Consider the following 26,017-nt stretch of genomic DNA (forward strand, 5'->3'; position numbering starts at 1 on the left):
TTGCTCTCCTTGTCTTTCTTTATTTTTGATACGCATATACAATAATATAATAATATCAATTGAATAATATAATATTTAACATTTAACGCATTTAAATTATATAATATATTCCTTTTTACGTTAAAAAATTAATATTTCATTAGATTTTTAAATAATTGAAATATATTAAGCATTATTTCCTTTTTATTTCCATTGAAGTATTTACAATTATAAACATATACATGTATGATTGACAAAAAATATTTTTATACATCGTTATAATATATCATTATAATTAACAGGACATGTTTGATTTCTGCAGTTGATTTGATGAATTAACAATTACATAATAATTCTACGTTGTAAAAAAAGGAATGATTCATTTCTTTTCTTTCTTTTTCTTTTTTTTTTTATCTTTTTTTTCTTTCTTTATGCACATTTCTTCTTTCGTGGGTGTACATACTTTAGCTTTGGCACAGGGTGGGTCAATATTCACGGTACAATACTAAAATTGTTATAAAATTCTTTTATATTATTTTTATAATTTTTCATATTTCGTTATTATTAAATAAATTATTAAATAAATTATTAAATAAAAAGAATTGCAGTCAATGTTAAATTAAATTTGATTAAAAATTTTTTTTTGTTGATTAAAATCATAATATTATATGAATAATATTATATTTAAAACAAATATTTTGGCAATATATGTATATATATATATACATATATGGCAATATATACATATATGGCAATATATGTATAATGTTTGATAAAATTATTTTAAAAAAACTTTTTATAGGATCTAGATCTATTATTTTTCTAATCTATTAATTTTACTTGTGTTTCATAGACTTTGGGGTCAACTTGTTCGCCTTCCTTCTCCGGAAAATGAAGTAATTGAGGAATTTGATTGACGCTGATTGCAGGTTCGACCAACCACGCACTTCCGTTTTTTGCCCACGCTAATATATGACTTACAGCTGTTCCTATGTGATACTTCCTACACAGATACAAGTTAAGTAAATTTAATTTTCTTTTTTTTATTTTATTTTAAACGTTAAGAATCATAGAATAAGTTAAATTTATTTAAATTGGCAGACTTTTTTATTTGATTATTTAATTAATGAATTTATCAATTTATATATAAGATCAATCATTCTTTCTTTTATTTTTCTTTCACTGTTTGAACAATCATCAATAATATGTAAATTACTCTTATATTTTTCATTACATTTTACAGTTTTTTTGTAAAGTGTAATGATACATATTTATTAAAAATGTTAAGAGTTTAACAATTAAATTGAATTGGATGTATTATACAAAAGCTGGGTGTTTGTATAATTTTATGACAACTATATTATTAATGCCACTTACTTTTTCTTAAATTTATCATGTGCATAACTTATAAATTGAACTTATAAATTAAATTAATGACTTACGAATGCGGAATACAAGTTGGCAATTCACACATAGTTTTATTTGGAAGAGGGTCTGGAAAAATTGGCAATCCTATGTCGCGAAGGTGTTTATTCGTTGGACAAAGTGCCACTAAACGAACTCCAGTTGTTTCCACATTATACTTTTTCTTTGTCAACGAATAAATATTTATTATTTAATATTTAACGTTAAAATAATTTGATTTATACGATTGATTTAAACAATATACCGCGAAATGTCGGGTGACTTCTATAGCAGGTTCTTTGTTGCAATAAATTGGGAATGGATCTTGAGGCCATCCCAAGAACCCGAAAATACTCGCACAGTTTATTATTATTCCGCCAGAACCACCATTATTCTTCCCTAAAAGTTCCAAGCCTATTCGAATCGTTTTGTGTATAGTGTTCTGTAAATTTTTATAATTAAATTATATTATCTTTACGAAGTTTGATGACAAGCAATTAATTATCCAAAAAAAAAATTATTATTAACATTATGATTTAATAATAATATATCATATAATTTCTTTTATAAATAACGACTTATATTATATTATAAAAAATTTAAATATATAATATATATTTATATATAATCTGTGATTAATTATCTCATTTATTACTTCTTCGATCTTCGGATTCGATGTCTTTTCTTTATCAACATTGTTAAAAATAATATGAATCACTTTGAGTTTGCAAAGAGCATCGTGTAAACTACCTAAAAATTGAATACATCAAATAGAAAAAGAATTTTATTATGCAATTTTAAATATATGAAATGAAAAATCAATAGAAAAAGAATTTTTTTTTTTCATTAATAGTACATCTCTATTTATTCGAACATGTTAATGTTATAAGATAATTTTATAACATTTTCTCTATTGATATCGATAATACTATTAGGATAATAGTATATGTACATTCTTTATTATCCTTTTTTTAAAAAATACTTTTTAAAGAATTCATAATTTCAATAGATTTATTAAATTTAAATTTAATCTTTTCTTTTTTCGAGATAATAAAATAATGGAGATGGAAGTGTATTCGAATTTCGAAAATCAAATTTTATTATTCCTTTTTCTTTTAAAATCTAAAAGATTTCATCTCGAAATTTGAATGCGATCATTAACTTGTTCGTATAAAATCAAATTCTATTACTCTATCGTTTAATTAACTCACTGTGACTATGACAATCACTCATTATATTATAATGAGCGTAGTATGAGCGATTTTTTCCATGAAAACTGCACAGTCTTTCGACTGCTATTCTCCCTTCTTCAGGATCATGATCAGCTATTACGACAGTCTATCAATCGAAGGATTATATCAATTTCTTATTTTGTATTATTAATAGGCTGTCAATAATATATTCGTGAGATATCTTTGCAGAATTTTATATATCAAAATAAAAAACAAAAATTGATACATAAAAATCTTATTTATTATTTATTGAATTGTAAGCAATTTGCATTGAATGAAAAGATAGTTCTATCTTTGTCACATTGTTGATTGATTGCTCTATCCTCATCTTACTTCGTGTAATGCAAATTTAAATTACTTATAACTTAATAAATAAGTCAAAATTTTTATATATCAACTTTTATGTTTTGTTTGGCACTCTAGAGTTGGTTTTTTTAAAAGTGTGAATATTATATATAATCATGATATTTCTTCCTCATTTATTAAATTAATTCAACGTAATTTAAATTCATTCATAATTTTACCATATAATTTTTTTTATATAAATAATTATAATTAAATCATTCTAAAATAAGATAATTTATATTACAGAAAACACCAACACGTGCTCCTTTGAGCAAGAGATGATCAGCCGCTGCAAAACCAAAGCCATCAGATCCTCCAAGCACTATAGCATTTTTACACATAGGCTCCAGAATTGGTTTAGACGATTCAGCACTAGAATTGAAATTTAAATGAAATTTAAAAAAGAATTATACGAAAGTAAGTGATACAAGTTTCTTTTATTGTTTAATCATAGTTTTAAGACATTATAATTTTAGATAAAAAATATTTTATTCTCAATAAATAATAGATCAGAATAAATTTCTGAAAGTATTTCAAAAAGTATATCATTATATTTTTAAAGATAATTTGAAAATGATGTTTTTATAAAAAAAATATTATTTTTTCTTTAATTTAATTAATTGAAGAAAAATTAATATTAACTATTTAACATTAATAATATATTTTACCAAGAAAATAATTTATCTTTTTAATATAGAAAATATAGATTCACCAGTTGCCAGGTATTATTATCTTCGGACCATCACCTTTGCTTTTTTTCTTTTTCTGACGCGCCACACTAACATGAAATTGACACCGTTTGCATTTCCACAGGCTACTGAAATGACAGAACAGAACAAAACCTTTATGATCAAATGGAAAACTAACATAGAATTAAATACGTTCTTGGGAAAATAAAAATGGACGCAACGAATGTATCATATTACCTTGGATTCTTATTGAGGAGTTTGAAGGAAAGTGAGGTTAAGTATCGTGATAGCATGTTGTTTGAAAATATAATGTTTCCTTATGATTAATACTATGAATTTTTGAATATAAAGTAATAAAGTATGTACACAAGAAAGAAAAAAAGTAATAGTAAACGAAGATGAACGGCAAATGCAACATTAAATGAATAAACAGGTAATTTAGAAATAATTTTGACCGAAAGTTGGATAGTTACATTTTGCATTTGTCAATGTCACATGTTGACATTCGTTTTTCTCTCAATTCATAAAGAATATATTCGCTTGTTCATATCAACATTACATGCGAATTGGTTGATTTTCAATAATAATATGCTAATATTAATAAAACATGTAAATGAATAAGCAATAAGCAACATTAATCCCTCTTTTGTGATTATAGATTCAAATCGCATTTATTTAAAAAAAAATATATATTAACATTAAAATTAAAAACCAGAGATCAAATTTATTTTAATTTCAAGATCATTTTTTATATTAATAACGATAATAAAAATAAAAAAACATTAAATATTTAGCAAGATGTTTCAATAAATAATTCAATACCTTAATTAGAAAAAGATCTTCCACACGAAATGAATGAAAATGTCAAAGAATAATGTTAATTAAGGTAATACACTTTTCTTCACTTTTTTCTTCTCAATTTTTTTGTAAAAAAAGCTATGCATTTTATTGGCTAGGCTTGCAACATACATTCCGAGCAAATCATAACAAAACCAACAATTTCCACTAGCTATCGACCGTGCTGTCGATTAAGATTACGCAATGTTATATTCGAATGTGCGGTTGTTCTTCGATTCGGAAGTTCTTTAAATCCTCTCTGTTTAGATCGTAACATTGTTCAAGGAACGATTATAATCTTTTAAGAAAATCTATCAACTATTATACTTAATTTACATTAAAACTAGAAACCTTTTATTTGTATCTATTTCATATTGCAAAACATCGAAATTAATATGATGTAATATGATGAAAATGGATAAATATACTTATTTAATTATATTTTTATTTAAACAAAGACTAATAATATTCATTTAAAAATACGAAATTCGCCATTTTGACTAGTTTGTTAATTCTATGAATCTATAATTATAGTTTTATTAAAAGGTATCAATACCAAGTTTATGATGATGTATGATTTTCATCATATTATTTTAATTGTAATAAATATTAATTTACATATAAATATATTATATCAATATATATGATTCATAATTTCTATAATTCGTAATTTCTGCTCCAAAAAGAAACAGAGAGATTAAAGAACGTTCGATCGAAGACTGGACGATTAAAATGTAATAATAATTATAACTCGTGCATCGAAGAGTTTTAGGCCTCGATTTCGCATATCTAAATCTATGTTTGTTTCATTTTTCTCCCATTGGTCGTTCTCAAGTTTAAAAGTTCGTATAAAAATTACGATTATTACTTGTGACCGTGTGAACAAATTGTTTCGATCTTCAATTTGGACAATTCTTTTGATTTCCTTTCTTCTTCGTTGTATATTCGATTTGAAAGAATGTTCTACTTTTTTCAATATCTTTACGATCACGAAACAATTTGCGCATTTATATTTTGATTGTTCATGGATGTTTCATTTGCATACATCAAACGATGAACGAAGTCATAATGAATTGGATCAATTCGTTCTCGAGTAAATACTTGTCCACTTATGATTATCGATTTGTTTCTGTAAATATGTAGAAAACTTTTTATCTCATGGATGGAATTCATTTTTTTCCAGTTTTTTTTTCTCTTTTGATATATTTTCGGAACAATTAAGATATTTATTTAACGGACTGAATGTCGTTTTCCAAATATCTTACGCATTGATCGTATTATAGTTAAAAAAGAGCGTAGAAAATTTACAAAAGTGTTTAGAGATTTAATTTTGAAATTGATATCTAATCAATATTCGTTACTAAATATATATGTATATATATCCAAATGTATGATTGCTTGCATCCATATTGCGAATTGGACAGTCTAAATCGAGGTAAATCTTTTTATAGATTTTAATAATCGTATAAAAAGAATCTTAAATCGCGTTACAAATTGTTGGATCGCTATAGAGGATTAATTATTTGCTTGGAATCTTATCGTTTTTTTGTTTTTTTCTTTTTTTTTTTGTTTTTTTGCCTTATCATACATCACTACAAGCCTAATTGAAGAATGCTCATACATTTTGAACGAACGCTTTCGTTAACCGAGAAAGTGTTTTTTAAGTTTTTCCAGAGATCAAAACTTTGTTCGATTTCTTTTTCTTTCATTGAAATCTTTTCACAGATTAAATTACGTATTTTGTACACAATTTTTAACTTCATTATTTCGATTAATGATCGTCAATAGAATACAATTGATTGATCAATTTTACAATTTTATCGAACAAAGTTCAATCCGAAACATTCTCTGAAATTGAAAGTAAAATATCTAACTATACTAATTTTACAAATAAAAATAAAATCGTGTATTAACAAAAAAAAAAAAATTATAAATAGGAGACCACATTTTGTTTCGAAGGTTGAAGAAAATTCACAGTACACCTTCCTTACCGCTACAACATTGTACAAGATCTATCTAAGCCTTCGATTTTACAATTATTTAAAAAAGATCCCTTACAAATCTGATCCGTGGAAAATCAACATTTGTTATCAACAAATGTAAAGTGTAAGTGTCATGGAAATATTTTACACAAAGTTGTCGATTCTTTCAATCCTGAAATCGGGAACGATTTTCGATTTTTTTTTTTTTTTTACGATATTCCAATTTATCCCAAACGATTTACGATTTTAACTGCTTTATCGATTTTTCAACTCACCAATTTCCATCGAGTTTTCATTTTCTCTCCCTCTCTCTCACTCTTATTAATCACATAATAAGCGCCACTTATATCGAGAACTCCCCTTTCAAGATCGTTTCAATCACTCGATGGAAAATAGGAACGATCGCTTCGTTAAATCCATTAATTAAATTATCATGTTATAAGAACGAGCTCTATTCTTTCTAAATCTAACACGAACGGATAACAACATATAAAGAAACGCTTTGACCGTACAAACTGCCTTTCGTAATCTTTGGTAATGCGATTTATTCTCCCTTACATCTATATTCGCGTTCTTGATCCCGCATAGCTTTACACGCCTCGGATATTGATCCATCCCTCCCTTCAAGGGCATGTTCGATTTGCAATTTCAAGATAAGATTTCAGAACGAATTTTTCGGAAAATCGATTAAGAAGATCGAGAAGGAGAGAGAGCGTGATCTTTCAGATTTTTATATTAATAATCTCGTTACGGCGTCGTGATTATAATATGGTTATTCGTATTGAAGCGAGAAGAGGATCCACGCGAATGATGGCAGTTAAGGTTTTTAGATCTTTGGGAATGTGATTTCGTGAGGTGGTTGGCTTTTTTCAACAAGCCAAACGCTTCCACTTTTGTCCGTGTTCAGGATCTGGATCAATGCCTTGGCCACGTGTTCCGCTCTGGAAAATTGTGAAGATGAATAATTGTCTCGAAATATTTGATTGGAATATTAAATGAGAAATTTTTATTATTAGAATATTTATCTTCTAACTGTGATGAAGAAGTTTGAAGCTAAATAACTTTTATTTAGAGAAAAAATTTGAATATTGAAAAAGTAAAATAACGGAGATAATTATATTATTCATGAAATATTTAATAATTTAATATATTATACATTTAAATATATTAATAATTGCCACAATGATAATGGAATAATATAATAAATATGCAAATATAAAAATAATTGAAGCTTATTTATTAAATAATAAACAATTTAATTTTGCATTAAATGAAACGAGGAGAGAAGAAATTGTTTATAATTTTATAAATAAATTTTAACTGAAATTTTTATATATCAACTTTTGTATTTGCTTTTCTCGAATCGTCCATCGAAGGTGTTCCACGAATACAATTTACACCCTGTATATTTTAATATCACGTAAATAGAACAATGAATAAAATAATTTAATATCATTATGTATGAGCCTAACAGAGTGAATATTATATCGATCGTATATATATTTATAGTCTGCAACCTCTTTATGCATAATAAATATAAACATTTAATGACCCGCGATATTATCATATTTAAACATAATAATAAATAATTCAATAATTATAATTTCGAAAAACGAGTATAAAGATTATTAAACTTCTAATTATTATCATAAAAATATTTGTTTATTCAATAATAAATTGCATATATATAGACGTATAATAGAATATTCATCTATTAAAATAATTACTTGTAGAAGCTTGTAATTATTATTCAAAAATTAATTTCTTACCTTTGAGGAACAGAACTAGCTGTATCACGAAGCCAGGCGTCTACATACCGAGGTGAGAGCAACTGTTTACTGACATCTCCTAATATTTTGCTATCTGTCGCACTTGGGCACAATGCCATCACCTTTACACCAGTTAAATCCACGTGATATTGGTGCTACGATAACAAAATATATATAATATATATGATTCTATATTCAATTCTATAATTATTATTTATATAAATAACAGTCTCGAAACAAAATGTTTTTCAAAATTAAATCAAAGAAATGTGCGTTATTAAAGTTAATTAAAAAATAAAAAATGAATTAAGAAATTATCATGAAAATTATATTATGAAATATATAAGTAAATAATATAATATAATTTTTTACATTTTTTTAAATACAAGTATTAATCTTTCTATTTACTCGTTTCATTTTTTTCTTCTAATATTTATAAGTGAAGATGTGTAGAAAGAAAATTTTATTTTAAAAAATTGTTTTACCCCAAACGCTCTGGTGAAGTGGACGATTGCCGCCTTGGTGGCAGAGTAAATTGGAACACTGGTGTAAGGGTTGATGCTGATGCTGCTTCCAATATTAACCACTATTCCACCCTGGCCACCCCTATCCGTCCCCATAAATCGCTGAGCGAGCATAGTTCCGCGAATCACGCCATTCTGCAATAATTTCAACAAAGACCTCGTGCAGATAAAACAGAAAATTAAAAGAAAAAGTAGTAGTAAAACTAGTGGAGTCATAAGAGTGTTGGATATAAATACTCACAACGTTGATGTCGACTTCTAATTCCCAAAACCGATCATTCATGATACCAGCGTTATTAACAACGATATCGATGTGACCAAATGTCTCGAACGTCGTTTGAAATGATTCTACGAATTAGATTATTCGTTAGAGACTTAATAAAAAAATTTAAGATTAAATTATAAGGAAGAGAAAATGAAGAAAAATAAGATTTTAATATTATGCAATACGAAAATTAGATTTGTTACAAAAGAAAATCATTATCATTTAAAAGATGTTATATTTCTATATTTGAAATATTTCTAAATTTTGTGCAATAGAATTTATAGTTAATAATGTATTTTATTATTCATATTTATATTAATACTAAATCAGAATTTTTACCCTCGAATTGCGCGTAATCTGTGACATCGCATTGACAAAAGATTACACGATCTTTTCCGTACTCCGTGGACAATGTTTCCGCTAATTTTTCACCATCTTCTGCATTTATATCGCATATAGAAACCTATATAAAAAAATAATTACTATTCAATCGATCGTTAAACGATAGAAAACGGTACAAATCAAAATTTGATCGTAAAATATCGTAATAAATATCTCAAATAATTTCTTCAATTTTTTTTCTAACATTGCAAAAATACAAATTTACTCGATGCCTCGATGCAATCATTTGTGCATGCGTTTATGCACGATAAACGAGTCGTTGTAGTCGTTAAAATAAAATTGTTATTTCGTGGAAGTCGGTCAGAAAGCAAGATAAAACTTCTTCTTCTCGGATGGGAAGGAAATCTAAATATAAGCGAGATATTTTTGAGCAAGAGAGTCTTGGAATATTCATGGAACGATATACATACTAAGTCAAGGTTATATCCTTAAGGAGATTTTTGCGAAATGCATATAAGTAAACGCCTCTTGTGGCTCTCCTTAGTGCTCTATTAATATCGGCTTTTTATAGGTACTACGTACCATGGGGTAAACCCGTATCAACGTCACTTTCCTTAATGAAAATAGCACTATAAAGATTTCATTGCCTCTCATATTCCTATAAATGAATATCGATGCGTTATGAAAAGTAGCATGTTTCATTTTTCTTGCTAGAAGAATCAATCTATTTATTCTGTCTACTGAAGAACAGATTTCGTTTCGATTTTGGTCTCGAAAGTAGTATATTTTCATTCATGATAAATAACCTCTTCGAAATGAAAGATTGCACATTGTACTGGGAAAAATAGAACATGTTTCATGGATTGCCTAGGATTTTTACAGCGCTAGGATTTTATTTCAAAATAAAAGATAAAAAATAATAGTTTTTTTTTAATGAAAAAAGCGAAACTCAATGAACTTTAATTGATAATCATTATAAAATTGAATATATTCTTCCTGTGTAAGATTTTTAAATATTTTTTTAAAATAATAATTGAATTTTTAGTATTGATATTTAGAAATATATCATTTTTATTTCAAAATTGTTTTCACTTAAATCACATTTCACGATAATTGAATTCATTAACGATATTTTATAATTAAAAAAAAGTTGAAAAAATATTCCTTTTGCAAGAGTTTTAAATTGTTTTGTGAATTGACGATTTTCCTTTTTATTTTTCACTTACCATCGCACCTTCATTCAATAATTCTATGGCACATGATTTACCAATACCGGAAGCAGCACCCGTCACCAAGGCAACTCGTCCTTTTATGTCCATCTTCTTCAGTCCCTTGTCAATTATCCGTCTGTAAATGCAAAAATATTATATCGTATTATTACCATATTTAATAAAATATCACCATATTTGTATAAAAACAATCTATTTAAAGTTATTATTTATAAAAATTTAGAAATATTCAGAAAATATTTATCGAATTTGATAAAACAATTTTATTTTATTTTTTTTAATTTATTTGAAATATTTATACGTGAAACAATATTAATTTTATGCTTCGAATTTCATAAATCAATCCATTTTATTTCATCTTTTTTATTTATTTGATTATTCATTCATATTTTTTTTTTTTTTATATAAAAATACATATAATTTTGTCACAAAATTCTGAAAAAGTTTTTTTGTAAAAGCTGTTTGCAAATGAAACAATAATAACCGAGAATTTTCTCTATTTCACTGGTTTTGATATAACGAAATTGATATAACGAATAATTTTTTTACTAATATAATTATTAAAACAATTCTTATTATAGTGTATTAGTATAGTTATAATACATAATAATTATATTTTTTATTAATTATTTATTTACATTTAATTCGTATCAATTATTATAGATTATTAGATTTTTACATTAGACAAAACAAAATAAAATAAATCGTTCAAAAAACATAAATTTAATAATATCGAATATTCAATTAAATAAAATATTTTTCCAAATTTTCTTCCCTTCCAAATCAAACAGGATCACTTCGATAGTTCGAGCTTATTTTTAATTCGTGTTTGGAAACAGCACGCGATGCCGCAGTATACAAACGACTTTCGATTTGTTGTGACTCGACGGTCGTATAGGTGAAATCGAATTACGTCGTTATAATCATTTCGTTCTCGACTTCTCGGGCGATAGGATGCTTGAAAATTAAGGCGTGTGATTTATTGAATCCGTTTTTCGTTGTGCTGTGTCTATAAAAAATACGTGTCAATTAACGAATAGGCGTATCGTAACGTTAAAAAGAGGTATGGTTAAATATTTGCATATTTAAGTGTTTAAGTCAGTTAAAATAGTTTATTTGCAATGTAAACAATTTAGATTAATTATAATTATTAGGATTAAAATATAATTCGTTTGTAGTGTAAATGAATCGATTGAGAATTAAACAATTGGAAATTTTTATATACAAATATGAAATATTTTAATATAGGGAATATTTTTAGGAATATTTATAGGGAAAATTATTTAAGATAAAGAATAGAGATATTGAAGTAAACATTTTACGAGATAAATTTATAGTAGATAATTATTGGTTTTCATGATTCTTTTACAAATTTTAAATTTATTACAAAATTTGTTTTTTCTTTGTGAAATATAGATTTTATCTTTGTTTAATTTACATAATGGAAATACGTTTCGTTGATCATAGATTTAGTCAGGCTATGTTATGACTGTGAAACACGAAAATTCATCTTTACGGACTGTAAAAAGAACATAAAAAGAATAGCATCCATTTTTCATTGTTTTATAGCGTTAATAAAAGAAAAATACTGGTTACAAGAATAAATAATATCACGTAATTAATACGTGCATGAATCTTGATATTTTTCTAATTTTCTGATAAAATATACGTTGAAAATATCCTCATATAACCAGTTTCTTTCTGTGTCCAGAATTTTTAAATAGGGAAGAGTTGTCTAGTATCGATCAGTACTGACTACACTTTTTTTTTTTCACTTTTCTCTTCAGATATTAACACTTTTTTTGTAGCTACTTTCCATTGTTTAATTCTCTTATTTTTAAGTTTATTATAATTTTTAGACGTTTAACATTTATTCGTAATATGTTTTATATATTTGGAAATTAATTTTATGAAATATATTTATCTCAAAATATAATGTAACAAATTACTGATTTATTAAAATAAGATTAGTGTATAGAATCGTTTATAAAAAATTAGATACGATAGAAATTGTATTAGTTAAAAAAAAAAGTTATTCGATCAATAGAGATAACATAAAAATGTTATCAAATATTTACAAACAACATAAATATCGAATAAAATTTCCTCACAAAAAATTCAAGAGCTCAGCTACCTATGTCAAATAAAATATTCATCATGTCCCATAGAGTTTCAATTCTAGAGTTCAACAAAATTATTTGTTATCACATTCGATCATCTAAAATAAATAATATAACGAATCCAAAGTAAAACAAAAATTTCATTCTAATAAGAATTATTTAAATCAGAATTTGTTTTCATTATCATAAGCAGGGCATATTACGATTTACTTTTCGTAGAAAATTATTTTTATAAAAAGATAATAACATAATTCATTTTTTTTAAATCTGTTTTCAAATATTTTTCTCGTGAATTATTAGAAAATTAAATGCAAATCTGTTCTTCTTTTTATTCTATTTAGATAAACCATTCATCAAAACGTGCATCAAAATAATATCACTTTTATCCTACAAAACCATCAAACGCAACATAATAATTTTATCCAAGTAATTATCCTCGCACGCAACTTTCATCCCTCCAATCCACGGACGAAAAGAAAAAGGATTCGTGTAAAAAAAATAAAAATAAAAAAGAAACCGCAAGAGGAAGAGACGAAATATACAAACACACGGAAGATACCATCGACTCGTCGAAAACAGAGAACAACGTCGAGGAATTTCACGCGTGCAGAGTGGAGGATTTGAAACGCCGCCCCCAATGCCGTCTGAATCTCACCCTCACTCGCGAAACAGCATCACGCGGCTTCGTTTAATATTGCATTCACCGTGACACCGGTGTGTGTCTGGCAGCCGTAGATAAACCGGCGAACACGTTTCGCCTGGTGAGCATCAGAAAGGGCCGATCTAAAAAATTCACGACGCCTCGATCGCTCGATATCAGGCACGAGGAACGCCGACAGAAGCGGTTCTGGCTGGCACGCATACTTCTCTACTTTCACCTCCTCGAAAAATGCTCGACCGTAGTTAAGTCTCGATGAGTTTTCCACCACATCTTTTTTTCTTTTTCCTTTTTTTTTTCCTTTTAGTTTCAGAAACTCATTTCTTTGGAAAAGAATCGAGAAAATGTGGCAAAGAAACCAGACTGAGGCCATCGAAAGTAACTTTGAATATTCTTCGATTATTCGAGGATATTGTGACTATGCAATTTCATTGGTCGAAGGGCGAGACGTCTATTGGATTTGGGTTTCATGGGGTTGGTGAATGGTGGACGTGAGGAGAGTTTGAAGTAGTTTCGATGTTTTGTTGGTTTGTATTTAACCCTTGTTCGAGAAAATTTGAATTGTCGAGGTGAGGATTGATCTTTGATTATCGTTGTTGACGTTTCTTGATTAATTTGGAGATTCTTTGATCGTTTGAAAATTAATTATAATTTTTAATAGTTAGAAAAATGTATTTATTATAATCAATCCGTTGAGGGAGCAACGAGTTTCAGATTTAGGAAAGTTAAATGAAGAATTAGTTGGAAAATAGAAAAAGTTTATAAATTATTTTCGCGATGATAAGAACTAGAAAAAAGTTTGTTTAACTATATTTTACAGAATATTAAACATAATAAAAATTTTGATAAACGTATCGTTCGAAAGATTAACTTTTTTTTTTTCCACAATATGCAGTAAAGTATGAAAGATAAGATAAAGTAACAGAGAAGAGATACAAATACAGTCATTTATGAAAGTATCTATATTTTAGAGAAAGGCCATTTTGTAAACGTAGTATATTGTAGTATATAAATTATTAGTACTTATTAATTTATATTTATATTTATTTATATATTTGAAAAAATTTCTAGATAAGATATAGGAGAAATTAAAATTATCATTACAACGAAATTTAATTTTTCATGAATGGCTTTATCTATGAAACAGATAATACAATATTCAGATTTTCAACTTTTAACAAACTTTTAACTTTTCAAATCGAAAGTTTGAAAGGTTTCGAAACTACATCGAAGAAAAAAAATAGAATTAACCAAGGTAACACGTTTTAATTTTTCTGAAACAATGCTTTTCCGTTTCGTCACGAAACAACGTGATAACGAAATAATGTTCACACAACTCGTTCTCCCTCTAAACACGGTGATAAAGCTTTTAAAACTTTTACAGAGAATACACTTTTCTGAACATTTTTACTTCATTTTTCACCACTAATTTGTCCCCAGACTATCTACTCATCCTCTTGAGTTTTTGTGCACGACGTCCATGCATAATACACAGCTTTGCCAATCTTAAATTTTTAAATATTTCATTTTAAAATTGTATCTATTATCCTTTAACTTGATATTTAGAAATTTGCAAGAATAAATAATACAAATAAATTATTTTAAATTTTTAAATCATTTTTCGATGGTAAGAGAAATTTGTTTTAAATAAAAAAAAAAGAAGAATATTTTGAATTATCCACAAAGAAAGAGAAAATCAAGCAATGATACGAATTATGTTAATTTACGTTAATAAAAAAATATTTGTGTTTCTTTATCTTAAAATCATTGCATTCTCTTATATTTTCTGTAAAAAAAGAGCAAGAAAAAAGGAAAAGGTTTATCACCACCAAAAACAAATCGAAATCAATGATATAATTCATTTTAACAAAGATCATTCCTGTTCTCTTTTTAAAATTCTCAACATCTTTCAATTTTTTCTAGGCAAGAAGAACTACGAAAAAAGAAACTAAATCCTGCACTTCATTTACAAATAACCAAAGAAAAAGTACTTCACTTCTACGAACAGATCCTCCTTCAAAATTCATCCCTTCTTTCATCCAACATAACTTCATTCATTTCCTTCCAATATAACTTCCTTCGCAGAGAAAGCAAGCAACGATAACAACATAAATTACACCTATCAAACACCACCCAAAAAATAAAAAGAAAAAAGAAAAGGAAATAAAAAGATACCCTCGAACAAAATTTGTTCTCGTAAAACTGGTGCGTGATTTCTCTCGCGTCCCTTAAACCCTCCAAATACAATTCCTCCCCCTCGTAAGCAAGTAAGAAAGCCAGAGAACAAGGAAAATAACCATTCGTACACACAATGCTCCACCGTCGTACCTTGCACTTGGAATCCTCGTTCCCTCGGCGAGTCAGCCGTCCCGCAACAGGCAGACCGCGTCGAAAGCGAAACGACCGGTCGAACTACGGCGACGGGGGTGCGTGTCGAGGGTGTTTGTGAGAGTGCGCGCGCGCGTTCTCCTCTCTCTGAACCCGACAAGGTGTGGTTGACGGCCGCGGACGCACTGGCTCGCGCTGCTTCGCCGCCTTTCACTGCCTCCCCGTCAACGCACACACCCCACATCGCCTCGATATTGATTGGCGGCGGTCGCGTGCCACGTGACTTTTACGTAGGCCACGACCACGCACGTACTCACGCATGTCTTCGTTTTACTATATTCTATATCGTGCGTGGGCGTATGTGTGAGTGTGCCTGTACGTATGCGGGACGATACGATTTCGCGGGTAACGATGAGCGCGCGCCCTCGCCCTCGCAAGCCCTTAACCTTCGACCGTGGCTTTTTGTTTTCGAGGCCACGATGCTGGCCCGATACGCTTTCGATCGGCAACGACCCCGCCCTGTCGCGCCACCAGATCCACCAGATCCAGGGGGATGCTCTTTTTCCTTTTTTTCTTTTTTGGCTTTCGTTTCGGTAGTTGATTAAGCTTGGAGGGTGCAGCGGTGTGTTTAGGCTTTGTGTTTTCGAGTGTTTTGGTTGGAGGGGACACGTATCGGTGTTTGGAAATTTTCGAGGGGAGATGGTCGATGTTTTAGGTTTTTCTTTTTTAAGGAGATTGATTTTTGGGAAGGATAGGAAAGGTTTTGGTATACGAGGGATGATTTGATGATTCGAGGATTTGGAAAATGATGCTATTTTAGAAATTTTTTTGTTTTTTGATTGTAAAATATTAAAGCTCGTTAGCAAACGATATTTCTAACGATGAGAGATCGAGAAATCGGTGAATTCGTAACGTGACTTTACTCGTCTTCTTAGGGGCGTAGTAATTGTGGTGAAGTGCTTTGAAATAACCATACGAGGATGTGTGTAATGTACTGTTTTATATTCGTATCCTACGCCTCTCGTTTAGGGTGCGCTGCATGTGATAGCAGCAAGGGGTTGATTAAGCGTTTGGGGTTGTATTTGGTGTCTTCATAGGGGGATTTTTGTTTTAGGGGTGTTGGAAAAAATTACATCAATATTCGTCGAAGATATATTTTCGTTTGTTGTATGAATATGATTTAAATGTTTCATTTTTTATTTATTTATTTTTTCTTTTTTTCTTTCTTTCATGTTATCTTAAATGTTATGTATAATTTTAATTTTTCCTTCGTTCTAAATACTTTACAATTTAAATAATTAATTTTTTGTATAGTATAATCGGTCTTATTATAAAATAATGTATTTTTTTGTTGTTTGGGGAGTTATCATTCTCGTATCACAAGCGATATTATCAATCGAGAATAAAATGAGATAACAGCGCTACTGGGATCAAAGGAATTATAATTAACTGTAACTAAATATAATTTTAATATAAAAAAACAGGCTACGGATATAAAATAGATTTCCGATGATTTTCATCATTCAATGCATATTTGTGTCGCGTAATTCGAAAACTTGTTATCATTCTTGTGTCGCATGCGATATTATCGATTCAGAATGGAATGAGACAACATTTATCTATCTAAAGAATTAATAACATCACAATGTATGCTCCTCCAAATCATTCAATTTTTGTCTGAAACATTTCTCTAATGTTATCAAAAATAATATATAAATATATATCTTTAGAATTAACTTCAGAAACCTAAATACTATACAATAAAAATAAAATAATAAAACTAGGAGAAAATACGTACAATATCCATATAAAAACATAAAAACCTACCTAATTTAAATTATACATATTCCTACATGTGAAAAATTACACGCAAAATAACTCGAACATGTTGGTTCCTTCGAAACGAAGCTTCCATATTTGAAACTCCACAAAGCACAATTGAAATTGTCCTCGAATCGACGCCACGACTCGATCTCGATCGCGTTCACCATTCAGTTGAAATTCACGGCCTTCCTCTGTCATGGCCGCGACTCTCCGGTGTGCCGGGGCTCGCATCGCTAACCATAACGAATACACAGCGGAGGACGAAGAAGAGGAACGTATCGCGGAACGCGGTGGAAAGGTCGGGGCACATGGTGGCCAGCGACGCGGGTATCGCGTGGCTCGTCCGCGAGGCAATGGACGGCCGCGGAAGGATCAAGCTTAGGAAGCTTTCACGCAGCCGTATGTCGCGGGCCGCCGTTTCCGCTACCAAGCTGAAGCAGTGCGTCAGAAAACAGCCGGCTAAAATAAGGAAATGCATGTGCCTGCCATCCAATTACGCCCTCGTTGAATTCCCCTTGGTCTGGTCCGAGCTTAGGTCTGTACGATCTCCCTCTTCATCACTGACCCTCTCCTATTACACTCTTTCGTTCGAGGATAGGATGTTTTAATCGAGTTACGAGGAAAGCTAGAATGGATCGGCTTCTGTCGAACGTATGATCGATCGATTTGAGACGATAAATTTTACAATTTAAGAATTTTTCAAGGTGTGATAGTATTGAGGAATTCCGTTGAGATTGAGAATCAACACAGCCTCCACACTGGGGCTAATTAGCCTTAATGAATTTTGAAATTAAAATTAAACATTTCTCTTACTCGAATTGATCAATTTAAATTATAGCAAATTTAATTTAGATTCAAATTGATCGAATCGAATCGTACAATAAAGAAAAAAGAGAGAATAAAATATTTGATAAATTTAAAGAAATCGTACGAATTAATAAAATAATATTCGTATTTGTAATAATAATACGTACGTTCAATTTCTTTCAGTTTCTTCTCTTACTAATATGTTGTAACATTAATGTTTTAGAGCAAACCAACAACTGTGCGATGGTGCAATAAGGTGTGCCACAGGCCACGTTTTCCCGGTGCATCGCGCTATTTTATCCGCGGTCAGCCCATATTTCAAGGCTCTCTTCACCAACAGCCTGAAAGGCGGGAAGACGGAAACCACGGAGGTCGCGATTGATTCGGTCCCCGGGAAAATTTTCAGCCTGATCCTCGATTATGCTTACACTGGCACATGCAACGTGAACGCCGACAATGTCGAACAACTTTTACCCCTCGCCGATCAATTCGAGGTCCTGGGTGTTGTTCAGCTCTGCTGCCAGTTTCTTTTGCAGGAGCTTCGCCCGGAAAATTGCTTAGGTAATAAACCATTTTAATTAAATTTCTAATTTTTATCTCGCAAGAAAGAAACATAATAAGAAATTACATTTTATGAATCTTGGAGACGAGCAATTATCGTATTAAAATAAGATATAATATCTTCTTTTGAGAGATGCGCATAAAATTGGAAAGTTAAGTAAAATTTAAGTTTCAGTGAAAAATATCTTTATGCTTTTGTAGTATTTATTTTATTTTTAGAAAAAAAATATACAACTATTCGTACAATGAAAATTAATTCATATATACATATATACATATAACAACAAATAAATTTATCTCCGAAAATAATAATTTCCAAGAATATTTAACTACTTTTATGCAATTAAAATTTTTTATCAAATTTTTACCATTCTTCTAAAATCATCAACTTTATTATATTCTATATTATTTTATTATTACATTTTTTATAAAAAAAAATTATCACGTCGAATATTTTAACGTGAATATTTTTTACTACATTTCACGGTAATTTACAGAAATTTTTATCGGTTTTTTTATTTAGGAATCTTCAAATTCGCTCGTCACTATTTCTGCCGCGACCTAGAAGAGAAGGGCCGGAAATACATTCGCCATCATTTTAAGCGGATACTACAAGAGAGCCCGGAATTCAAAGAGCTGACGAGCAAGGAACTTGAGGCGATTCTACGTGACGACGAGTTGAACGTTAAAAACGAAGAAATAGTTTTCGAGGCCGTTAAAACCTGGCTCGAGCATAACGTCGATGAAAGAAGGCCTTATTTACCCAGGCTCTTGAAATGTGTGCGCTACGGTTTGATGAGCTACAACTTCTTCACGAACAATGTTCTCACGTGGAAGATTATCGAGGAGGATGAAGTGAGTCTTTCTTACGATTGATTATTTGCATACCATAAATAAAATTAGAATCATAATTATAAGATTTTTATATAATTTTATTAATTTTATTACACTTTACTCTTATAAAAATTACTTACATTTATCATAAAATTGAAAAAAGTATATATAATTAAAATAAATGTAATATATCCACAAAGGGATGATTCGTCAAATCGAAATAAAAATTAAAATGGATAATAATAATAAAAACAAATCGCTTTATATAATTATATTAATTATAAATAAAAAATTGAAATTTTATATAAATACAAGTCAAGAAATAGAGGAAATTATGCCATTAAAATCATTTTTTATATCTCAATTAGTTGCTGAGATATAAGGATTCAAACATAATGCTTAGAACACGGTAGAAAAGTTTTGAATAGATCTGTGACTTATATTTTTTCCAGGAAATTTTGTGTATGTTCTTCTAGAAATAATAAAAAAAACTGTTTACTCGCGTCTATCACTGACCAATCTTACTCGTCTAGAGCTTGGAATTGATCAGTGACGAAATGCAAGTGAGAGATACTCGTGTAATTTTAAGTTTTATTTTAGCTTGAAGAATCATCCCTTAAATTTTTCGACATTTATTGAATATTCTTAAAGTTTTTAAGTTTTTAAATGTATAAACACGAAATATTTCTTTTTTTAAAATTTATCCTAAGATATTTATTAATATTTTTTTACCTTTAAATTATCTTCTTATATGTCGTTATTATCATACACGTGTCATAAAACAAAATATTTTTTTTTTTAATTAAATTGTTAATTTATCAAACAACAAATCAATTACTATGAATTAATATCACGATTAATGAATTGTAAAATTTGTTTTTTTGTTTCAAAGTCATGCCAGCAAGTACTAGCTCCCGCAAACCAATACCTAAAAGAGCAGGAAGCGAAACAAGGGAGTGGCGAAATTGATTTGAACAATCCCCTGGCTAAACCTCGTATCCCTTACGAGATCCTGTTCGCGATCGGTGGCTGGAGTGCCGGTTCCCCGACGAATTTTGTGGAAACCTACGACACGAGGTGCTCGATACCTTCCTCAAACCGCAAACACGGTTTCCGCTAATAGAAACAGTAGAATTCCATTTATTAGAATTAAATCCTACTTAATCTTGATTAAATTAATTTTGACGGATAATTTTCATAATAAAAATTTGATGACTTTGATATTTTCAATAATAGTTAGTTAATAGTTTCTAAACAAATCACGATTCATAAGAAGGATAATATTTTTTAAGTCATTAGTGTCATTTTTAATTAATGATTCAATGACTTTTAATATTTAATATTCTTCTTAGCAGTATAGCTAATCATTCATGATAGAAATCATGTTAATTTTTTTAAATTTTCCGTATCTTATGTATCTCATCTTAAATTCAAATAAGGCTTTTCTTTAATCTTATTATTGATTCTTTGTATTCTTTCCTGGTGAATTTAAACGGATGGAATTCTATTGTTCTTGTATCACACAATTAACAATTAAAAGATAAATTGATCCACCGATTTTTTTTCTCATTTTCTCAATCGATCGCCGCGATGTTGATTTCTCGCGTCGAATAATCGTAATCGGTTGATAGAGATTCGCACAGGTAATGTGTGTAATGTGAACTCCAGAGCTGACAGATGGTTTCTATCAGTGAGCACGGACGCGACACCGAGGGCCTACCACGGCCTGTGCACGTTGAACAATTTGATCTACATGATCGGCGGGTTCGACGGCAACCAGCACTTCAACACGGTCAGATGCTTTGATCCAGTGACGAGGGAGTGGCGTGAACGGGCGTGCATGTATCACGCGAGGTGTTACGTCAGCGTTTGCACCCACAGTTAGTGGCCTTTTTTCTTTCCTTCTTTTTCTTTTTAACCCTGCCAGGACGATGAACTTATAATATAGAACATATATGCACGTATAACCGCGTATGAAACACTCTGGTTCTACATTTCTAGAATTATAAAGGGTGTTTTATTCGAACATTTGAGTGCATCATTCAAAATTCGTTAGATTGTTATAAAATATTTTTTATATAAATTTTGTTTCAAGAAGGATCGTTAGGATTTAAAGTTATATATCTTTTTTTCAAAAAAGACATTAATTGTCGTTGAATATTTCCTTATATAATTGAATAAATACATCAATTATCATATTGTCAAAATTAGAAAAAAATGAGATGTCAAATCTCATCAAAAATTCAAATATCGTGTTACAATATGTAACAATCTTGATTCTTTAACGTTTCTACCAAGAAATGGCAAGTCTTCTTCCATTGAAACCTAAATGTTCAAATTTCAAATGTTCCTCCGATTAATAAAATTGTTTTAAATCTCCAATCGTTGCTTGAAGTAAGTACAAAAGATAAGTTATGGCACGAACGAAAGACAAATACTTTAATACGAGAATCATTCCATACGTGACTCATTGACCATCAGGAGGAAAGATATACGCACTCGGCGGGTACAATGGCCGCACCAGAATGAGCTCAGGGGAAAGATACGAACCGCAAAGGAACCAATGGGAGATGATACCGCCGATGCACAGGCAGAGATCGGACGCGAGCGCTGCCGCCTTGCAGGACAAGATTTACATCGTCGGCGGTTTCAGCGGTCGTGAAGTTCTGAATTCCGCGGAGGTATTCGACGTGGAGACCAATCAGTGGACCTACATCCATCCTATGATCAATCCGCGGTCTGGTGTCTCTTTGGTCGCGTTTCGAGACAGCCTTTATGCGTTGGGTGGCTTCAACGGCTTCATCAGGCTTAGCTCTGGTAATCATGCACGATTATTTAGCTTATATTTGGAAAATTTTCCAGATTTTCGATGATGCTGAAATAAACAGTGCTTTTAATAACACAGGTTTTGAATATTCAATCTAATTAAAAAATTAATCTTTCTCGAAATTTCTGAAGTTCTCTCTTTTAATAAAAATTCTCTTGCTAAAATATTTCGATGATAATGTAAAAACATATATTCCGGAATATATTCCATAGAAATTTTGGCGCAGAAATCTGACGCCCCATAGAAATTAACGTTCTCAGCTACAATATCGACCCTATGATCTTGCAGGGGAGCGTTACAATCCGAATCATTCGGAGGATTGGCACGCGGTTCCAGAGATGTTCAGCCCCCGCAGCAATTTCGCCACGGTCATTTTGGACGACATGATATTCGTCGTTGGTGGATTCAATGGTAACGCAAACTTGGATATTAATTGGGGATACTATTAATGTATAGACGCATACATATACATAGTCAATGAATAGAGATTTGGAATGCTTCTGTAAAATTTGAATCACTCGCTGAAAGCTTAAAAATTTTGGAAAATTTTTGAGAGTCTTAGTCTTTTAATTATAGTGGAATAATAATCTTCGAAAGTTTCGATTTTCAGAATTTTTAAAAAGTGTTAAAAATTTAAGAATCTTATCTAATTTAAGTTATAAATTATATGAGAAAAGTTTCATAAATATAAAAATAAAAATTTGTTTAAAATAAATTTAATTTCGCAATAAATAATTAAATTTTATGTTTCATTCAAAAGGCTCGACAACGATTGCATACGCGGAATGTTACGATGCGGACAGCAATGAATGGTACGATGCATCACCGATGAATTTGAATCGTAGTGCCTTGAGTGCATGTGTAATCTCTGGTCTCGCGAATGCACGTGAATATTCTTATCACGGCAAAGCGCGAGATCTTGGTCAAGGTTAGTGATTGTTGAGTAAATAATAATAACAGAAATAAAAAGAAAAAAAAAGAAATTAATATTTCAAGAATTGCATGTTATGATATTCGTTTTTTATAAGTTTATTTCTTTAATTCTTAACTATCATCAAGTTTGTTTATGTTTATGCTTATGTTTAATCATTAAGAAAAGTTTGTAATAGCTGCTTTAATGCATTTTTTATTAATGCATTTTTATTTATCTATTTTATAGTTTTGTAATGTGAAAATATTTTCCATTAAGTTAAGTGTTCTTTCTATAAAATTTAATTAAAAAATTAAAAATTTATATTATTATTAATATAAATATAAATAATTTAGGTCAAGCTTCGTCAGAGAATCAACAGAAAACCATCCAGGGCGGAGAGGGTGCAGTGGAAACGAATGCCAATATTTCCACCGAAGAAGAGGAGACGGTGAACTTCGATGAACACGTTCAAAGGGAGGTGATCCCTATGAACGAGATGGCTGAAAGTGTCGGCAATTATTTAGGATAATTCTACGACACTGTTCAGCGCGCGAGATAGAATTTTCAAAATTTCAAAAATATAAAAAAAAACAGACATTATTTCGGAAGATGATTGTTTCACGAATACGCAAGATTTTTCTATCGCCATTTTATTAAAAACACTATGAAAAATGGCAAAAAAATTCAATTATAATGTTTAACATGTGTAAAATAAATAATAGTTTCAGTTGAAAAATATTTCGAAGGAAAGTTACGTATCTTTCAAGAAGATGTGAATATTTTAGAATATACACGATTAAACTATTTTTTTTTTTTAAATTTAGAAAAATACATCACTGCCCTATCTTCTTGAAATCGTTCAACTTTTATCAGAATATTTTTCATCGATAATTATTATTTAAAGGGAAAAATCAAGATATAGATGGACAAATTGAACTGGAAATTAAAACTTTCTGCTCGAAGAAATGTTCATATGGCGATGTAAAATTCTGAAATATTCGTGAAGCAAAAGAAAAAGGAAAAAAAAGAAAAAAAAAAGTTTGAAAGAAATAAATTTATAGGGATAAATAAAGGAAAAAAAAATTAATAGACAGGACCAGAGGCTTAGGAAATAAAAACATGGTAGGTATACAGAATTTATCAAGTTAACCATTTTTTTTATATCTAGTTTTACGATAAAAATTTGTCGCGTAAAGCCTTTACGCGGGTTTTAACGAAAATTAGGTCTTTCAATTTTTAATCGAAAATCGCAATTTTGTAAGTGATATTATTTTTCTGTTAAGCTATTATTTATCTTTTTTTTTTTTTCATTTTTTTTTGTCTTCTTTTTATGGAGGACTTGCGCCTCGTGAAATTTTTTTCAAGGTTTTCCTATCCACGAGGATCATGGATTTTATCGATTTTCGTATTAGCGAATAACTTATGAATTTTATTGTGGCTTTGACAAATTTTTTTTTTTCCTCTCGTTAAGACGTTTTTTTCCCCTAACCGAGAAGTGCGATTCGAAATAAAAGATACACATGCACGGTTGTTTCAATTCTGGCGTGCCAGAATTTTTTTGTTTCCCCCTTTTTTTTTTCCTCTTTCTTTTTGATTAATAATTAGTCGAGTCTAAATTGTTATTTTTTGATGTATACGTTTTTTCTTGCCCCTGCACGTGTATCTCATATAGCACGATTATTCTTTTTTGGACGAGATCCTGTGCCTTGGTCTGTTATTTTAATCGAATAAAATTTATACCGATTAAGAACATGCTTATCTTTTGATTTTTGGACAATAATTTTTATCAAGATTAATTAAAAAAAGATTTTATTTTAAGTTAAAGATTTGATTTAATTTCTTGAAAAAAATTTATATCGACAATGTGATAATTACCATGTTAAGTTCGTGATTATTGAAATTATCACATTGATTTATGTATCTATACATTCAAGAACCATAAATCGTATCACTATTTTTGGATATTTAATTTTTAGATAATATTTGTACGTGAATTCTTCATAAATATTAATTTATTAGTAAATCCTATCAAAATTTTTTATCATTGCAACTGTTAGAAAAACAGTGAAATAAAAAAAATACATCGAGAAAAAGAATAGAGAATTTTCATCTGATTTTTTCGAAAATATTTTTCTTAAATCTTTCTTAAATCAGTAAAAATTATATAATTATAGATTAAATTATTATTAAATTATATTAAATATTAAATTATTTCTCTTCACATTTTAAATAAAGCTGGTTCCATTTTTAAAAAAAAAGAAGAAAAAAGAAAAAAATCATGCAACGAAATTAATGAACAATTATGCAAAGAAAGAAACTTGAAACAACATATGATATCAAAAAGACAGGATAAAACAATGGTGACAATGATATCAAAGACTCCGCTTTTTTTTTTTTTTTATTAATCTATCTCATTTATGTATATGTAGATTTATTCACTTTTCATATGCATCCATATATTTATGTATAGTGTATACATTGTTGTTACTTGTTGTTCATTGACGGTTGCATTCTCCGCAACTACAAACGATTCTCCATCGATTTAATT

General features: G+C 29.5%; 3 protein-coding genes and 1 long non-coding RNA gene across 12 annotated transcripts; 2 read left to right on the top strand and 2 right to left on the bottom strand.

Moving 5' to 3' along the window:
* Positions 1-219: 219 nt before the first annotated feature.
* On the bottom strand, positions 220-4,514 carry LOC100576781 (15-hydroxyprostaglandin dehydrogenase [NAD(+)]). 6 transcript variants are annotated; one of them, XM_026443431.1, is made up of 9 exons: positions 3,887-4,397; positions 3,673-3,774; positions 3,205-3,332; positions 2,595-2,721; positions 2,039-2,133; positions 1,649-1,825; positions 1,422-1,567; positions 820-982; positions 223-484 (listed from the first exon to the last, which is right to left on the bottom strand). In XM_026443431.1, the coding sequence occupies exons 3-9, from the start codon at positions 3,265-3,267 to the stop codon at positions 359-361; spliced, it is 897 nt and encodes a 298-aa protein (XP_026299216.1). In that variant the 5' UTR covers positions 3,268-3,332; positions 3,673-3,774; positions 3,887-4,397; the 3' UTR covers positions 223-358. The 6 variants fall into 6 exon arrangements, with proteins under 6 accessions (XP_016769890.1, XP_026299215.1, XP_026299216.1 ...); XM_006560112.3 differs by lacking the exon at positions 3,887-4,397 and adding an exon at positions 4,472-4,514 and having other exon boundaries at positions 225-484; positions 3,218-3,332; positions 3,673-3,777; XM_016914399.2 differs by having other exon boundaries at positions 227-484; positions 3,218-3,332; positions 3,887-4,394.
* A 1,529-nt stretch (positions 4,515-6,043) lies between these two features.
* Positions 6,044-15,911, bottom strand: LOC409847 (15-hydroxyprostaglandin dehydrogenase [NAD(+)]). Of its 4 annotated transcripts, XM_006560115.3 has the most exons (8): positions 15,704-15,911; positions 10,595-10,715; positions 9,951-10,026; positions 9,366-9,489; positions 9,003-9,109; positions 8,723-8,896; positions 8,238-8,392; positions 6,044-7,409 (listed from the first exon to the last, which is right to left on the bottom strand). In XM_006560115.3, the coding sequence occupies exons 2-8, from the start codon at positions 10,606-10,608 to the stop codon at positions 7,295-7,297; spliced, it is 765 nt and encodes a 254-aa protein (XP_006560178.1). In that variant the 5' UTR covers positions 10,609-10,715; positions 15,704-15,911; the 3' UTR covers positions 6,044-7,294. The 4 variants fall into 4 exon arrangements, with proteins under 4 accessions (XP_006560178.1, XP_006560177.1, XP_016769892.1 ...); XM_006560114.3 differs by lacking the exon at positions 9,951-10,026 and having other exon boundaries at positions 15,704-15,906; XM_016914403.2 differs by lacking the exons at positions 10,595-10,715; positions 15,704-15,911 and adding an exon at positions 9,634-9,773 and having other exon boundaries at positions 9,839-9,961.
* Positions 11,350-15,577, top strand: LOC102655223. Its single transcript, XR_001704447.2, has 3 exons — positions 11,350-11,660; positions 13,059-13,902; positions 15,299-15,577. It is a non-coding gene; the product is annotated as an uncharacterized LOC102655223 (long non-coding RNA).
* Positions 15,912-16,981: 1,070 nt separating the features above from the next.
* Positions 16,982-25,221, top strand: LOC413270 (kelch-like protein 10). The gene is made up of 9 exons (XM_396715.6): positions 16,982-18,062; positions 18,558-18,895; positions 19,419-19,750; positions 20,622-20,806; positions 21,398-21,609; positions 22,211-22,546; positions 22,845-22,967; positions 23,317-23,484; positions 23,823-25,221. The coding sequence occupies exons 1-9, from the start codon at positions 17,836-17,838 to the stop codon at positions 23,996-23,998; spliced, it is 2,097 nt and encodes a 698-aa protein (XP_396715.5). The 5' UTR covers positions 16,982-17,835; the 3' UTR covers positions 23,999-25,221.
* Positions 25,222-26,017: the final 796 nt, after the last annotated feature.

Source organism: Apis mellifera, linkage group LG10, assembly GCF_003254395.2.
Source record: "Apis mellifera strain DH4 linkage group LG10, Amel_HAv3.1, whole genome shotgun sequence".
NCBI lineage: Eukaryota > Metazoa > Arthropoda > Insecta > Hymenoptera > Apidae > Apis > Apis mellifera.

What these genes read in the sequence shown, in the direction of transcription:
- LOC409847 (XM_006560114.3), bottom strand. Translation starts at nt 10,687, where the DNA reads ATGGACATAAAAGGACGAGTTGCCTTGGTGACGGGTGCTGCTTCCGGT. An exon ending in TAGAAGTCGACATCAACGTT is followed by an intron (nt 8,897 to 9,002) that starts GTGAGTATTTAT and finishes AAATTATTGCAG; the next exon opens with AATGGCGTGATTCGCGGAAC. An exon ending in ACTTCACCAGAGCGTTTGGG is followed by an intron (nt 8,393 to 8,722) that starts GTAAAACAATTT and finishes TTGTTATCGTAG; the next exon opens with CACCAATATCACGTGGATTT.
- LOC413270 (XM_396715.6), top strand. Translation starts at nt 17,836, where the DNA reads ATGGTGGCCAGCGACGCGGGTATCGCGTGGCTCGTCCGCGAGGCAATG. An exon ending in GTGGAAACCTACGACACGAG is followed by an intron (nt 20,807 to 21,397) that starts GTGCTCGATACC and finishes TGTGAACTCCAG; the next exon opens with AGCTGACAGATGGTTTCTAT. An exon ending in CTTCATCAGGCTTAGCTCTG is followed by an intron (nt 22,547 to 22,844) that starts GTAATCATGCAC and finishes ATGATCTTGCAG; the next exon opens with GGGAGCGTTACAATCCGAAT.
- LOC100576781 (XM_016914398.2), bottom strand. Translation starts at nt 3,942, where the DNA reads ATGCTATCACGATACTTAACCTCACTTTCCTTCAAACTCCTCAATAAG. An exon ending in ATAATAATACCTGGCAACTG is followed by an intron (nt 3,333 to 3,672) that starts GTGAATCTATAT and finishes TTTCAATTCTAG; the next exon opens with TGCTGAATCGTCTAAACCAA. An exon ending in TCTTGCTCAAAGGAGCACGT is followed by an intron (nt 2,722 to 3,217) that starts GTTGGTGTTTTC and finishes TTCGATTGATAG; the next exon opens with ACTGTCGTAATAGCTGATCA.